The sequence below is a fragment of the Dama dama genome, chromosome 11, assembly GCF_033118175.1.
Source record: "Dama dama isolate Ldn47 chromosome 11, ASM3311817v1, whole genome shotgun sequence".
In the NCBI taxonomy this organism is placed as follows: Eukaryota; Metazoa; Chordata; class Mammalia; order Artiodactyla; family Cervidae; genus Dama; species Dama dama.
Window position 1 is genome coordinate 61071137 of NC_083691.1, and position 17970 is coordinate 61089106.

General features: G+C 37.5%; 1 protein-coding gene across 4 annotated transcripts in view; it reads right to left on the reverse strand.

The window, feature by feature from the left end:
• PAPOLG (poly(A) polymerase gamma) overlaps positions 1 to 17386 on the reverse strand; it is a 32180-nt gene extending 14794 nt beyond the window's left edge. For 2 of the 4 annotated variants that reach the window (XM_061155384.1, XM_061155386.1), the window contains exons 1-9: positions 17141 to 17386; positions 15014 to 15175; positions 13486 to 13552; positions 7531 to 7612; positions 7189 to 7298; positions 5326 to 5379; positions 3390 to 3501; positions 1131 to 1220; positions 354 to 492 (exon numbers count right to left, since the gene is read on the reverse strand). In XM_061155384.1, the coding sequence (XP_061011367.1) occupies positions 354 to 492; positions 1131 to 1220; positions 3390 to 3501; positions 5326 to 5379; positions 7189 to 7298; positions 7531 to 7612; positions 13486 to 13552; positions 15014 to 15175; positions 17141 to 17157 (833 nt within the window). In that variant the 5' untranslated portion in view covers positions 17158 to 17386. The remainder of the gene's footprint in view (positions 1 to 353; positions 493 to 1130; positions 1221 to 3389; positions 3502 to 5325; positions 5380 to 7188; positions 7299 to 7530; positions 7613 to 13485; positions 13553 to 15013; positions 15176 to 17140) is intronic. The other 2 variants (XM_061155387.1, XM_061155385.1) reach the window with 2 other exon arrangements.
• Between the last annotated feature and the right edge of the window lie 584 nt (positions 17387 to 17970).

Consider the following 17970-nt stretch of genomic DNA (forward strand, 5'->3'; position numbering starts at 1 on the left):
CTGATAATTTAGTAACATCAACAGCTAACATTTACTGAGAATACTCCTAATAAATACATGCAGCAGCTATAGTTATTATCTCTCTTTTACAGACGAGATCTTAACCTATATAGAGCTAGTAACTGGCAGAGCAAAGACCACTCTTACTAGCTAAAGGCCCACATTTACAGACCCCCTAGAAGAAAGCACCATCTGATGTCCCATCATTTCCTCAAATTTGATGTTTAAAATATAACTTTTAAAAAGGAATGTAAGACAACAGAAAAACTGTAAGCATAACTCTTAATTTCCAGATAAGTATACACATAGGCAGAAGTTAGTAAGCAGAGAAAAATATGTATATGACTACTTACCATTTGGAAAAAACTAAGAAGAACTTATGAACTAAAGTAGAAGCTGCTGCATTTGGATATAATTGGCAAGTTCTTGCAACCAGCATTGCCCAGGAGACACCACCAAGGAATCCCAGCATGTTGGAATAAATACCACGTCCTAGAAAATTAATATAGTTGTTAATTATTGTTAGGACCTACTATCCATGACATTCACGTATAAGGAACAGCTTAAAGTTTAACTGCTCTCCTAAGATTTGCTTGGAACTCTTTTCCATTATAGAAACATTAAAATCAACAAGCAGACCTTCATGACAGGCTCACTCTTGTTAGTAACCCTAAGTCACTCATCTTATCTCCTACTTTACCCTCCAATACAGAGTGCTGTAAGGTAAAAAGAAAATGTTAAAACTATCACTGTAGGTTCTTCCTTTAAAAAATTTACCGCACACCTATTATATACTAGACGGCTGACAATGGAGATAAAGATGATTAAGATGGTTCCGCCCAGGAGAACTCGAAGATGAGTAAGGATTTTACTCTTCAAGTTCTAACTCATTCTAACTCCCTGGCTGAAACCTAAGATGTAGAGTCAGGGGCTTTTAGTTTTTACCTATGGAAGAAAAAAAGAGTCACTCATCAGAGCACCAGAAGCATCACATCTGAAAAAGAAACAGCCCCTGCAAAACCTACTGTACCTCAATCCCCCCACAGTAGTTTCCTGTGTCTGTCTACCATGAGCAACTGAAAATTGTAATTTTATAACTCAAGGTAAAATTAAAGACCTTGGATACTTACGCTTTGCCCACAGTTTAACTGCTCTTAGGGTGAGTCTGAAAGTTTCTTTATTTGGCACTAAATGCAAAATTTCATCAGTAACTCTACATCCTGAAAAACATAAAGCATTCATTTTTCATTATGCAACAAATTCCAGTTAATTCAAACAGTCTTTTAACTTCAACTCTCAAATTCTAAAAATATCAAAGATAATAAAATATGAAGTTTAATTTCTTCATGTACTTTAAATTTAGCCCTTATATAACAGAAATCACTTTGCTTATAAAGAATTAAATAGCACATGGGTAATACAATCTAATATTAAAATAAGAGATGAATCTGAAATATATTTTTATTTTTTTCCACGTCTGTCTTTACTGTTAGTCAAACGCCTCTAAGTTAGAAAACTACTACTGCTTTAATGCAAACCTTATCCACAAATACTGCAATCTATTGCTGCTCTCTGGAAATATAGCAAAATACAATGATTAATTTAAAGAAGACACTCTAAACCAGTAGTTCTCAAGGTGTGGGCCCTGGGGACTCTTATTAGATCAAATCTATTTTTGTAACATTAATGCGTTCCTTGTTTCACCATGTTAAATTTGCACTCAAGGTGTGAAACCAGTGTTGGATAAAACTGCTGGGATCTAAGCACTGAATCAAAGCTGTGCCAACAAAGTGTACTAGCAGACGATATTATCTTCACCACAAGTTTGCAGTTAGAAAACAGGAGAGGAACTTGTGTGATGTCTGAACGTGTTCAAGGTAAGCTAACTATGTTCTTTTTTTCAGGGAACATCAGTTTTAGTAGGAAGAATGACTGACAGACAACAGTGGTTATTCATTTTTGGGTATTTAGCAGACATTTCATAAAAAATGAACAAAATGAGCCCCTCACTTTTAGAAAACCAAATGATGAAATTTATTGCAATAAAACTTGAGCGTTCAAGTAAAAATCAGAAGTTTGGACAACTAGAATTTGCTACTATGAGCTTGACAGCTTTCCAAGACCTAGGCTTCTCTGACGAGATTGGTGGTGACAGTGATGAATGTGATTTTTTAAAAATTATTTTATAGTAAAATGTGTGTTAATATTTAGAAGCTCCAAATAACTTTGTGAGCCAGTATTTTCCACATACCTAAGGCATGATAATACAGACTCATGCATGGGTAAAAGATCCATTCAAAGAATCAGACACACCAATAGATTTTAATGTAACAGTGTACAAAAGTTAACTGATAACAGTTTCAGGTTCTATATTCTAATCAATATGTAAAACAGATCACTTAAAAAAAAAAAAAAAAAGATCACTTTTAATTCATCAGAAAAGGGAACAAATTACTGACGTATGCTACAAACATGGATAAACCTCAAAAACATTACGGAAAGTGAAAGAAGCCAGACACAAAAGACCAAATATTATACGATCCCATTCATATGAAATATTCAGAAAAGGCAAATCTACAGAGAGAGAAATGGTTGCTGGTGACTGGAGGTTGAAAAGGGGAATAACTGCAAATGGGTATGAGGGATCATTCGAGAATGATAAAAAATGTTCTAAAATTCTACTGTAGTGTAAAACTGTGAATATACTAAGACTGCTAAATTATACACTTAAAAAAGATGGATTTTATAGTATGTAATTATACCTGAATAAAGCTGTTAAAACGAAAACAAACTGTCACTGGTCAAGTTTTGGTGCAGTATTAAATATTCACAATTATGTGAAAGGCTATTAAAATACTCCCTTTTCCAATTATGTATCTTTAAGAAGTCAGATTTTCTCCCTATGCTTCAATCAAAGTAAAATTTTATGATGCTGACAGTTAAAAGCAGGTATGAGAAAATATTAGTCACAAAAATGCCAAAAAACCTGCCATTCTCACACAAAAATATATCTATATTCACTTATAAATGGATTTATTATAGCTATTTTTAAATGGACTAAGTAAATATCTTAAAAATTTCTCACTTTTTATTTCTAATATGAAATATTGATAAATATAATTCACATAAATGGAAGATTTTGGGGGGGGTCCTCAAAAAATGTTTATAGAGTGTAAAGGGGTCCTGACACCAAAAAACCTGAGAACCACCTCTATAAACATTTCAAATTTGTGTTTTATGATGGTTAAATGTGATCAGATTACTTGTATGAAAAAGATTACATCATTTTAAACTAAGTTAGGCTAATTCTTATAAAAGTTTTGCAAAAAGATCTCTATTTGTCTAACTGTTTTCAAGCAGGTTTCTGAAATTTCTTTTTAGAAGCTTACCATTTAGGCTGCGAATACACCTGATATCAAGGCTTCTCAGTCGAGAGTCATCTCTTAGATCTAAATTTTCTGATATGGTCTGTATTGCCAATCTTGCAAAGACTAAGTCAATCTTTGGAAAAAAGAAAAGCAAGAGAGAAATATTACTTTTTCTCCTAGTCCATTCTCCCTGTCTTTCCCATCTCAAATGTAAAAAGTTCTAATTACTAGTTCGGTGGTTCTACCAAAATTTCCAAAGGCCTATGCAGGCAACACCACATTGGAAAATCACTGCAAAGTTTTGGGAGAACAGTTTTCAAATGAAGGGAAAGCATTTTAATTTTGCCAAGCATTAAAAAAAAAAAAAAAAAAAATCAAAACCATATGAGTGAAATTTCTAGATAAAGATGGCAGATTCAACACATTTGGATTCATTTCCTCTTGAAAGCTCACTAAAATACTGGCAAAATTTTGTTTTGTTGTGTTCTAGTGTTATTGTTTTTAAAGGCATAACCCACTACATCAAAGAACACAGTAGGAGAGAACAGCAAAAACTATGAAAGCTGGAAAACAGATGGACAAATGTAACAGACTGAGCAGATCTAAGAAAGCACAGATAAAATGTATCTAGGAAATAAGGACAAGAAGCTGTAAATAAACTCATAAATAAAAAAGAACATTTAGAGAATAAAGAAGTATTCTTAGAAAATAAAGTATGATGGCAGAAATGAAAAACAAGAGAAAAGTTTAAAGATGAGACAAGTCCAAAAAGCAGAACAAAATATGAAGACACAGTTATAAGTAGGAAGGAAAAAGTTAAAAAAAAAAAAAGGCAGTCCTGGGGGTTCAAAAATGTTAGAGGAGTTCCAGGAGGACAGAAAACAAAGGCAGGAAACACAACAGAATTCAATATAATTTCCAAGAGCTGAAGGACAGGTATTTCCAAATTGAAGGGACTGAGTGCCTTAGCACATCTGTTTGAAAAGATACATAGCAAAACAAAGTGTATTACCATGAATTTTACAATGATGAAGACCAGGGGGGAAAAAAAACCACACCGTGGCCAAAAAGACAAAACAGGTCACATACAAAGGATGAGGAATCAAATGGGTTTCACATTCCTCAAGAGAGTATGGGAACGAGATGACAATGAAGCAAACAAGGCCTTCAAAATCCTAAGAAAAAAATTATTTCCCACTATACTTAGCCAACATATCAATTTGGTGTGAGAACAGAATAAAGACATTTTTAAACATGCAAGATCTCAAAAATATGTGCTCTTTTTAGGGAAACTGGTAGATGAGTGCCTCTAAAAAGAGAGCAAGTCAAGAGAAAAGAAAACTAGAGAGGCAAAAGGAAATCCCAGGATCAGTGAAGAGAGAAGTCAGAAAAACAGCTGTGTATCACTCATGGAAGCCAATCAGAGTAGATTTGAATAGATGAGAAGAATCAGTGAGATATTTTTCCAAGATATTTGTGACAGAACACCTGAGAAATCCAAATTTATTTAATGGAGATTTAGACAATCAGGAGAGACTGGGTTTGAATTAGTAAAAGTATAAAAATCAAGGAAACAAGACACAAAACATTAACTTCGAGAAAACAAAAGTCACATAGCAAAGAATGGTAACCTAGTACATTTTGTGCTGAGTTTTGAACAGTATTTATAAGATCATAATAACAAAAACAATGAATACTGCTCTAACTAAAACTATAATAATATTATTTTAGGAGATTATAGGAATGAGACAGATGTGTATAAAAATAATGGAGGCAGGGATGGAGGTTGGTTCATCTTCCACAGTGAGGCAGGATTCACCATGACTAGACTATTTGATTCCTTAAAATACAGGCCTTTGTAAATCTGATTTTTAAAAAATACAGAGCAGTACCAAAAAAACACCCCATACAGGTTAAATAGTTCAACTGTAAAGTCAGAAAAATAGATAACACTTACTTCAATTCCGTCAAATTCAAATTTTATAACAGGCACAAAGGCATCTTCTACAGCCTGCAAAAGAAGAAAACAATTACAACAAATAAGGTGTAATCTTTTCTCTGTCCTTCTCAAATGCCAATAATGTGAATTCTTTTTCTCCCAATTTCTAACTCAGTAGAAAATATGAAAATTTTCTTGGTTTCTCATTCTAGGTAACCAAGTACTTCTACTCTGTGACTGTGTTATCTAAGATATGCAAAATATCCATCAGAGTAGTTATCTAAGTTATTATCCTCCTAAAAATACTCACCAGAAACTGGCAGGGAAAAATGCTATCATCTGGGTATTTACTATTTGTTGGAACTTAAATTGAAAACTGATTATTTACCAAGAGCACTGAAGTGTCAGATCTCATGACTAATTTAGCAAAAAAACCTATACAGTTTGGATTTAGTAGGAATGTTTCTCTCGAGCCCTCCTAATCCTTCCACCTAATGAATTCTTAACCTCCTCCTCCATTCCCAAAAACCCAAATAACAAGATCCTCTGAGCGTCACCTTATCCAAGCACTTGAAATTACATTAAAACCGTTTGTTGGACTTGCCTGGTGGTCCAGTGGTTAAGAATCTGCCTGTCAATGCAGGGGACACATATTCGACCCCTGGTTGGAGAAGATTCCACATGCTTTGGAGCAACAAAGCCTGTGCCCCACAACTACTGGTGCCTAGAGCCTGTGCTCTACAACAAGATAAGCCACTGCAGTGAGAAGCCAAGGGCTGCAATGAGGAGTAGCCCCCCAACTCGCCACAACTGAGAAAGCCCATGAGCAGCAATGAAAACCCAGCACAGCAAAAATAATAAACAGATAAATAAATAAACCGTTTGTTTAGTTCCCCCAATCCCTCCATCCCATAAACTATGTTTTGACTAAGGCCATATTGGATGAATCTCTGGTGCTGAAATTTAATTTGCTGAATGAATAGCTAGATATACACACATAAAGAGTTACTAATAGAACCTTACACATAATAGCAGCCACAATTTGATAGGCATCAACCATTTACCAGATATTACAGTAACTGATTTATGTAAATTATCTCATCAATCCTCCAAAAAACTTTATAAGAAAGTTATCACTAGATTGTCATTTTATAGCTAAGGAAACTGAGACTCAGAGAGAATAGGTAACTTGACCAAAATCCACTATTTAATATGTGGTAGATTTTAGACTCAATCAAGGTCTGTATAACTAAAAAGCTCATGTTTTTATACATAATGGAATATTACTCAATCTTAAAAAGGAACAAATCTGAGTCAGCTGAACTAAGGTGGAAGAACCTAGAGCCTGTTGATACAGAGTGAAGTCAGTCAGAAAAACAGAAACAAATATCCTATGTTAACTCAAATATGGAACTTAGAAAAATGGTACTGGTAAGCCTATCTGCAGGGCAGACACAGAGAACAGACTTGTGGTGGACACAGAGTGGGGAAGAGGTGGGGAACAAACTGAGACAGTCACATTGACATATACACTACCATGAGTAAAACAGACAGCTAGTGTGGCAAGCTGCTATATAACACAGGGAGTTCAGTCTGGTGCTGTGACAACCCAGAGGGATGGGATGGGGATGGGGAGGGAGGGAGGCTGAAGAGGGAGAGGACACATATCTATACTTACGGCTGATTCACGTAGTTGTACGACAGAAACCAATACAACATTTTAAGCAATTACCCTCCAATTTTTAAAAAAGCCCATGTTTTAAATCACCATCCATTAGTTTAAGATATAGCAACTTCTTAAATATATCAATCATCACAAGCCCTAGCTTTTGCTGTTATTCGTTAACAAATTCAAAATATTAAATAACAGAGGATACTTACTCTTAAGTTTCTAATGCCATCTTGATGTTTCAACTTTTCAAAAAAAGACTGAAAAAAATCAGATCTCTCCACATGTCTTGGGGCTACACAAAGTGCATCAATGTCAGCTCCTGCAAATCAAAGTATTATTAAGAACAGTATATTGAGTATGTATTACATTTTTGTAAACAAAAACATATGTAGAGAAGAAACTATGTAAAATGAGTATAGGAAAATGTTAACACTGATTAACTCTGAGTGATGAGATAATGGGAATTTTTTCCCCCTGTATTTTCTAATTATAAACAATCAATAAGTTTGTTATTCAAAGTTCTTACCAGTAAAACACAGAAAAGGAATTACCTTTGGTGTGTACTCCAAGTCTATAGGAGCCAAAAGTAAAAATTTTTCCACCAACAGTAGCCACAACAGAAGGTGGAAGATTCTAAAATAAAAAAATATAACAGGCATTTAATTATTCAAATTATCTCACATTAAAACTGCCTAAGTGCTCTAATAAACACTGGCGAGGATGTGAAGAAAAGGTAATCCTTACAGACTATTTATGGGAATCTATCAATATATTGGTGCAACAACTGTAGAAAACAATTGGAAGCCTCCTTAAAAAAACTAAAAATAGAACTGCCATATGATCCAGCAATTACTGGATCACACTCCTGGGAATATATCGGAAGAAAATAAAAACATTAATTCAAAAAGATATGTACCTTCATGTTGGGTACATATCTAAATTGTAACATATATAAATTGGGAAAGGAGTATGTCAAGGTTGTATATTGTCACCTGCTTATTTAGCTCCTATGCAGAATATATTATAAGTGCAGGGCTGGATGAATCACAAGTCGGAATCAAGACTGCTGTGAGAAATATCAACAACCTCAGATATGCAGATGATACCACCCTAATGGCCGAAAACGAAGAGGAACTAAAGAGCCTCTTGAAAGTGAAAGAGGAGTGTGAAAATGCTGGCTTAAAACTCAACATTCAAAAAATGAAGATTATGGCATCTGGTCCCGTCACTTCATGGCAAATAGATGGGGAAACAATGGAAACAGTGATAGACTGTATTTTCTTGGGCTCCAAAATCACTGCAGATGGTGACTGCAGCCATGAGATTAAAAGACTCTTGCTCCTTGGAAGAAAAGCTATGACAAACCTAGACAGCATATTAAAAAGTAGAGACGTCACTTTGTTGACAAAGGTCTGTATAGTCAAGGCTGTGGTTTTTCCAATGGTCATGTATGGATGTGAGAGTGGGACATAAAGAAAGCTGAGCACCAAAGAATTGATGCTTTTGAACTGTGGTGATGGAGAAGACTCTCGAGACTCCCTTGGACTGCAAGGAAATCCAAGCAGTCAATCCTAAAGGAAATCAGTCCTGATTATTCATTGGAAGGACTGATGCTGAAACTCTAATACTTTGGCCACCTGAAGCGAAGAACTGACTCACTGGAAAAGACCCTGATGCTGGTAAAGACTGAAGGCAGGAGGAGAAGGGGACAGCAGGGGATGAGATGGTTAGATAGCATCACTGACTCAATGGTCATGAGTTTGAGCAAGCTCCAGGAGCTGGCGATGGACAGGGAAGCCTGGCGTGCTGCAGCCCATGGGGTCACAGAGTCGAACAAGACCGAGAGACTGAACTACTACCCTCGTGATCTTAGCAGCATTATTTATAGTAGCCAAGACATGGAAGCAACCTAAATGTCCATCAACAGAAGAATGGATAAAGATGTAGTGTGTGTATGTGTGTGTATAATAGTACTCAGTCATAAAAAAATAAAATTTTGCCATTTGCAACAACATGGATGGATTTCAAGGGTATTATGCTTATGTAAGTCAGACAGAGAAACACAAATGTTGTGTGTTATTACTTACATGTGAATGTAAAAAACAAGTGAATATAACAGCAAGAAACAGACTTGTAGATACAGAGAACTAATAGTGGTTACCAGTGGGGAGAGGGGCACAACGGGGTAGAGGATTAAGAGGTACAAACTACTATGTATAAAAAAAAGTACAAGGACATACTGTACAGCACAGGGAACACAGCCATATTTTAAAATAATTTTAAGTGGCGCATACCTTTAAAAATTGCAAACCACTATGTTGTACACCTAACATTTATATATTGTAAATAAACTATACCTCAATTAAAAAAAAACTGCCTAAATGCTACTGATACATACTACATTTGTCAAATTTAGTGAGCTGAGATTTATAGAATTTATTTGATTGTAGCCTGAAGTAATGAAGGTATTCTCAGAGGACAGACAAAACAAATTTGTGTCCAGTATACATGCATACATGGGCTTCTTTGGTGGCACAGTGGTAAAGAATCTGCCTGCCAGTGCAGGAGACACAAGATCCCTGGGTCAAGAAGATCCCCTGGAGGAGGAAGTGGTAATCCATTGCAGTATTCTTGCTGGGTAAATCCCATGTACAGAGGAGTCTGACACACTAGTCCATACAGTCACAGTCAAACAGGACTGAGCAGACACACACAGATGCATACATCACTCACACACACACACAGACAGATGCATATATCCCTATCTTAAGAAAAATATTTTCTGTCATTTGACCTTACTTGTCCCCTTCAACTGCCTGTCTCTGACTCCTTGGTGACTCTCAACAGTAGAACCCTCAACTACTAAATTAATGCACTTTCAGCTCTGTAGTTGTCACAGTTGACTAATTCCATCTCCCCTTTAGTTCTTGTGATAGATATACTTAATTTCTTGATTCTAGCTCCATAATATTTCTGCAAGTGGGGTCATTCTTAAAATGATCTCCTCATGAGAGGTAATCTAACAACTTTACATATTTTGGGCTGTATCAGAATTACAATGCTACTTTTCACCTCTCTCTAGAGCCAATTCTAACTGCCCATCAGATATTTTCAATCACACTTTCTGATTCACTTCAGTAACCATGACTGAAACCTAACAAAAAAAAAATCCTATGATAAACCAGGTATCCCTCCTTCTGAGTTCTCTTTTTCTGTTCCTCATTTTCCTTACTGCCCATACCTATAAACCATTATTGTTCTTCCTGGATTACTAATTCTTAAATTATATCCCTTACACATCACTTCCTCCCCACCCACCTCCATTCTGTGCTATTTAATAGTATCATAAATTACTCTCTTGCCATTAGTCTTTATTCCTAAATCCCATTTTGTAAAAAATTCACTGGCTGATATTTTTAACTCTATCACATAACTCCTTTGCTCGAAACTTGCCAATGCATTCTTTTCTGGATACTGACCCTTGGATCCTAAGGACTTCCATGGTATGCTCTTAAGGATCTTTCTTGCCTTGTCTCTTGATATTCCCTTCTGAAGCTCCAACTACCAACATGTTACATAACCTAGTCTCCTTTTCATTGCATTTGCCATTTTCCTTGCCTCAAATGGGCCAACGGTTTGGTGGCTCAGCTGGTAAAGAATTTGCCTGTAATGCAGGAGACCTGGGTTTGATCCCTGGGTTGGGAAGATCCCCTGGAGAAGGGAATGGCAACCCACTCCAGTATTCTTGCCTGGAAAATTCCATGGACAGAGGAACCAGACGGGTTACATACAGTTCATGGGGTCACAAACAGTCAGACATGATTGAGTGACGAAAACATTTTCACTTTTGCCTCAAATGCTTGCTGTCCTTTCTGCTATCTCAATTCCATCTATTTTTCAAAGTTCACTTCAAGTCCCACCTTCCTCATGAAGCTTTCTTTGATTATGCACCTCCTTATAAGAAGCTCTTTTCCCCTCCATGTGCTCTTTCATACTACATTTATTTCTTTTCTTCCCTGTATGTTAATTCCATCACTTCAACTATATTTACATTCCTTGAAGGTGAGAACTATGTCTATTACTTCTAGGCATTTCCCCAAAATGCCTAGTCCAAGTTCCAAAGAGTTGTATCTGCTAATTAGTTGGATTAAAAATGTATGTATAACAGGATATTATGTTTGTCACTTTCTCTGTTTAATGGGTATGTTTCAAGAGGACCACAAATAATTTTATAGCTAGAAAGGAGTTAATAAAATTATTAATGATGAACATGAAGCAAAAGGATAGAGAAGCCCTGTTGAGTTTACCTTCCCACTTTAAAAAGCATGATTCTTTTGATTTATGAGAAAGTGATAAACAGTAAAAGATTTTCACCACAAACCACAGTATTTAACTAAAATGATTTGGAGTTCTAGATTGTTTAAATATTCCAACTATGCACAGAATATTAAAATGATATTTGACCTAACTCAAATCCTTTTGGTATTTTCCACATAAAATAGGTATAAGTGACAGAGGATTATGGTATTGAAAATGACCAATCACTGTGTCTATGCAAAGGAAGATGCTAAAACCAATTAAATTTAAAAAAATAACTATTTTGTTTAAAAAAAAAATCAAATAGTGGTAATGCCTCAAATTTTTAACAGTGGTTTTATGCCTAGAAATTAAATGGAAACCAGCTAGTGAAATTTGTAAATTAAAGTACTGATGTGAATAAAATGAGGGAAAAGCAATTTTTAAAAATTTAAAAAACCTTTGACCTTGGAACAGGTTGTACTAATTTTTCTTTTAGGTGCAAAAAAACCACCCAGTAAGAAAATTAGTTAGGTGCATCTCTCAATAAAGTATCTAGCCCTTTTTTGTGAATAGTTAACACTTGACTTCCCTTGATGTATCCTAGAATATGTATGAGAGCAAAGACCTCTGTATAACCACATTAGATGACATAAAGACAACACAAGAAGTAAAAAAGCTTGTTACTCTGATTTTAAATCAATTCTAGCAATTTGTGTATCTGGTTTGCATACCCACAGCAATTATGGGCTGATTATAGACAGAGACAACAGGTTCCCCAACATTCATTCAATGCCTGAGCTCTGTCCTGAGGTTGTGCAAGTAAATAAGATAAGTTTATTAATGAGTTGATCAGCTAGTAGCAAAGAAACAAGCATGATTTTTTTTTTTTAATTACTCATGACTAGCATTTCACCTGCTCAGAATTCAACCTAACAGAAAATTTCAACTATTGATAACCCTGCTGTGAGCTCAAAAATGAGCCAGATAGTCATTTGGCAGCAAAAGTCAATACTGTAAAGACCATTTATTTAAACTCAATAACTGCAGACTTAGCACAGTCCCTCATAACCTTATTCAGAGCCCAGTGCTTGAAAGAACCAATTTTATACAAATATCAAAGGTTACAAAAGGAAATAATAAAAGTTGTAAAAGAATTCTAACAGGTGTGTAATTTCTAAACTGATGCAAATTAATGGGCAGAAAGGGATTTTACAGAGACACTACTGCTGTGAGCCATTAACTTTCAGCTGATAGCTGTTAAGAGATGGGAAAACTATTAAAAAAAAAAAAAAACTAAAAATGTAAAACACAATAGTCTGAGCCATTTAGTAAAGGGACAAACAGTATTATCCAATTGAACATGCCCTATCTCATTTTACTACAGCCAACGAAGATTCCCAAACAAATGAATTCAATTATATTCAAGAGATTCTAAGAAAGCAAGAGATATGTAATTGATTTTAGAAGGAAAAAAGCTAAGCTACTGGAGGGGAAAAAAGCAGTGTAATCATAAATTAGGGTTTGCAAACTCCAAAGTCTCATAGGCCAGGCAGGTACGCAAAAGAGGCAAGTATACACATAAGAAACAGAAACTGATAACTGACAGTTGCTATGTCTGAGAGAGCAGGGAGTAATGGGGACCATGAGGCACCAGACGGGAGTAGCCCAATTCCATTCAAGCCTCTTCTGGCCTTGCCCAAAGAAAGGCCCAGTGCTGCCATACCTAGCATTTCACAAGAATTCTGAAATCTGGCTTTTAAAAATTTCAGTATTTAAAGTTTGGTTTACTACATGTGAGTCAAGGAAGACATTTATGTGGAAATGTAGTCAGACACTGGCTACTTCTGGGGTAAATCCTCATTTATTTAGGACTCAACTATCTAGAGGGCTTCCCTGGTGGCTCAGCCGGTAAAGAATCCACCTATAATGCAGGAGACCTGGGTTCGATCCCTGGGTTGGGAAGATCCCCTGGAGAAGGGAACGGCTACCCACTCCAGTATTCTGGCCTGGAGAATTCCATGGACTATATATAGTCCATGGGGTGGAAAGGGGCTGGACACGACTAAGTGACTTTCTCTTCACTTCAACTGTCTAGAACAATGCATTTCTAAGTGTACTAAAAACGTTTAATCTATTTTTGATTATTCTCAACTCTGCATTTTGTTACCAGGACACAATGAAACTATGAATTCAATTTAGAGTCTTACCTTACTCTCACTGACCTCAGAAATCCATTCTTTTACTAGATTGTTCAGTTTACCAAGAACAACCAGCCTATAATAAAAAATAACATGCTTCAGATGAAAACAAACAAAAAACCCCCACCAAAAACAAACAGTATTTTAAAAAGTAATTAAACATATAGGCAGTACCTTTATGTTGGTGCTAGAGTAAAAGCATATTATACACGTGCTAATGCTATCACATCTGTTGACACAAGGCACATCTCTTTGGCATTCTTAGGTTCCTAAGAGTTCCAAAGAGACGATAAATGTGATGATAGTATTTTGGTTTTTGAGCTATTTTTTCAAAATTCAAAAAGCCTAGTTAAAAAAAAAATCAAAATTACCTTCAATAAGGCTGCAGAGGCCAACTGAACTGTCAACTTTCTTGGCCTTACTATGGAATAAAATCAATTCAGTGTGGTAATAGTAGAAGTCAGCACTCTCATTGACAGTTACAAGTTTTTGGATAATAAAAACAGGCAAATTATTTACTGGCTAATTTTTTATAAAATTTAACTTAATAAAAGCAATTTGATATTAAAACAAACTTGCAACCGATGGCATATCCAAATCCAGATTAAAAAAAAGTTCAGGCATCTCAAAGATAACACATGAGAAACTGAATTCCTGATCTCTCCAAACTTGCTTCTCCCTCAGCCTTTCTCAGGTAATGGAATCCCATCCTTCCAGATGCTGAGACCAAAAATCTTGGCATCATCCTTGATGCCCCTCCCACCCCCCATTCCAGTTATTAAACAAGACATCCAGAAGATGTATCTTTAAAAGACATCCAGAATTCTACTATCTCTTATCACCTCCACTGCCATCCCCCTAGTTCCAGTCACCATTTCTTCCTTGCATTAGAACAGTCTCCTAGTTTCCTTGCTTCTGACTTTGACCCCTCTACAGACTACCTCAGTAAAGCAGCCAGAGTGACTGTGTTAAACATGAATCAATCATATCTGCTACTCAAAACCCTAACAGCTTCCCATCTCAGAGTAAAAGCCAAAACCTATTTTATAATGGCTTTCAAGGTGCTAAATGACCTTTCCCTCCAAGCGCCTTCCCACCTCATTTTTTTTAAGCCCACATTCCCCTTCTTGTTCACTCTGTGTCATATACCTAGGTTACCTGGCTATCTATTATTTTTTAAATATACCAGGTATGGTCCTATCTCAAGCCTCTGCCTAGACTGCTCTTCCATCAAATGCACATAGCTCTTTCCTCACTTTCAAAATTTCCCTCAAATGTCAATGACGACTTCCTTGACAACCTCACTCATGGCTTCATTTTCTTCAGCCGGCAATTGTCATATGTAACACTGTGTTTATTTTACTTACTTGGCTAATTGTTAGTTTCCTCCTCTAAGCTCTTGGACGGCCAAGTTTTCTCTTCATTTTGTCATTTTTATATCCCTACACATGGACATTACTGGTACATGAATATATGTTTATAGAAGTAATGATTAAAGAATGTACTGTAAAATACTTTGCATTTTTAAACGACATACCTATGGTTCAATTCTTCCTCATCTTCAAACACTCCAAATGGTTTCATGGCATCAATTAATTTCTGTGTGTAAATATGATCAATTTCTTTAGGACAAGCCAAGCTAATTGGAGAGGTGATTCCATAATGCTTTTGTTGACGCTGGCTGTCCAGCACGGTGTTTCTGTTCAAGAAAAATGAAACAGCAGAAAAAATTTAAAGTTTCATTTACTGATACATTAAATCTCTCAATCCACTCATTAATTTAGCTACCTTAAAAGTTTACACAGTACTACTGGGTTGGTCCCCCCCCCCCCCTTTTAAGGAAAAAAGGATATTTTGTGCTTATGGAGATGAAGGACTATTCATTCTGCTTCAAGCTTTCATGGTCAGGATGTCTTTTCAAGTCAAAAGCAGCTTGTGTTGGCATCAGCACAACTGTGCCAACACCACTCAGCTCAAATGCAAAGAGCCTGAATGGGAGCTGGGCCAGGGCCACCTTGACTATACCCTGCAGACTTAAGTCAAGTACCACCTTTGAAAAGCAGTCAGCCACTTCAAAGAAAGCTCTAAGTAAAAAACAATGACCCCCAACCCCAGGAAAAAAACAAAATTATTTCATTAGAAGGTCCTTATTAAATACTCTAGCTTTTAAAAAGAAATCACTAGATGTGTCCCTGAGAAACCTATTAACATCCGTTGCTTCCATCAGATTTTATAGTCCTAACATTCTGTGACTCTAGTTAATTGTTCTCTTCACTGTCTAAATGAAGTCTATGATACCAACTATGATCTTGAGTCCCACTTTCTTATCTCTGTGCTGAAAATGCTGGCTATCAAGGTCGCTACTAGCACTAAAATTCCAAATCCATGGTTCTGAACCTCTCTCATCTGGACAGGAAAACAAAAGCAAGTGACATAATCCCTGGAGAAGTAAACACACTGGAGAAATTCTAGGATAAGTGCACAAGGAGACATGTACAAAAATGTTCACTACCACACTGTGACATTTAAAAAAAAAAAAAAAACTTAGAAAAAAACCTAAAATAATCACTAACAGGAAATGGACTAAATCAGAATGTATCCCTACAAAGGAACACAATACAGTATTAGTGTGAATTAATTAGAGCTGAAAAATACTATCATGGACAAATCTCAAAGACATATGTTGCACTAAAGAAGCTGTTGAATGACAAGTGTGGTACTAGTCATATAAAGTTTAAAAACAAGTAAAACAATGCTGATTATGGACATATACGTATGCAGTAATAGCATTAAAAAAAATATGCCGCAGAAGCATCAAATTCAGAACTGTGGGGAACTCCAGGGAGGGAGGTGAATGGGCCTAGAGGAGGAGGCAATAGAATTCCTTCAGATGTATTCAGTATGTTCGGTTTCTTTTAACTAAAGATATGTGTGTACACACACACACACACACACACACACACACGGAACGTTATGCTTTGGGAGATGGATGATGGCTACGTAAATGATGCTGTTATGTTATTCTCGGCATTTTTCTGTATGTTTAACTTATTTCCTAATAAACCAAAACGTAAGAAGTTACAACAAAATCTTGCCAAGCACCGACACTGTTCCTGACTTATCAAAGTATGACCAGGAGGTATAGACTGGCAGATGTACTGTGGATAGGTGGGGAAATGAGGGAAGGGTGAAAAAAACCATAGCTTGACTAAAAAGAGAAACCCATGGGCTGGGATAGGAGTGAATGCACTCCAGAAGACCTGAAGACAGCCGGTCAGGAAGGGAGGAGGGGGAGGTAGGGGGATGGTATTTGCGCCAATGCAGACAGGAGCAGAGACCGGCTCAGACAGCGCTGGGGGCAGGAGAGTGACCGACAATTTTTCCCCACAGACACACGGGCCTTTCTCCCGCCGCAACCTAGTCTGGGGGCGTCCTCGGAGATAGGGCAGCCAGGGAACCGATGGGGACTCCTAGAGTCCCCGAGTCTGGCCAGGTGAGCCGCCGGGTGTAGGGGAGGTGCCCTTGCCGACCGGTCGGGAGGAAGGAGACTACACGAGAGCTCTGGACAGGACGCGAGAGGCAGGGAACGGAAACGGGGTCCGGGCTGGCTACCCCAGCCCACCCAGTTCTGCCTCACCCCTAACCGCCGCCCCCAACCACTTACGCAGACATCTCTTTCATCGCTTCCTGCGTCTCCCTCACCGGCGAGTTGTCTTTCGCTCTGGAGTCCTGGTTTTGCTCTTCCCTTCTCCTCCTGTCCACTTTCCTCCGCTTGCTTGTATCTCGCTTGCACGCTCACTCTCTCACTTACTACAGCCGAGGCATCCAACCGAGTAGTGAAAACACCACAAAACCGGCTCTATTTATGACAATACAGCGCGGCCGACGCCAATATGGCGCCGCTTCCCAGCCTGCCCCTCGGCCGCTGCGGCCCCGCCCCTGGGGGCCTGGGCCCGCCCTCGACCCCGCCCCCTCTCCCTTTAGGTCTCGGTAGGCTCAGTAGCCCCGCCCACAGAGGCGCAGGTTTGGGCTGCAAACGCCGGTCTGGAGGAGTGCTTCGTTCCCTCCATTGTCCGTGAGACTGTCTCTCCAGGCTAACTGCTTGGAAGGTAACTTGGAACATGTATTCCTTGTTTTCTTGTGAAAGCCTATGTCATATATTTAAAGAAACTACACAACCTTGCCTAGCAAATATTACTTTAACTCTTCCGTTATACAACACCGTTATTTTAATCAGTTATATGTAATTTAATCAATCTATTCCTTGAGGCGATTATGTCGTGAGGGCACACCTAGGAACGTGTGACTTTATAATTACCTGGGAGTGCAGCGAGCTTGTAAATTGGAGACTTAACTGTTCACCTCTAAGTACCTCCCCCTGATTTATGACCTTCTAGCAATCAGGTCGGAGAAGACAATGGCCACCCACTCCAGTACTCTTGCCTGGAAAATCCCATGGACGGAGGAGCCTGGTAGGCTGCAGTTTATGGGGTC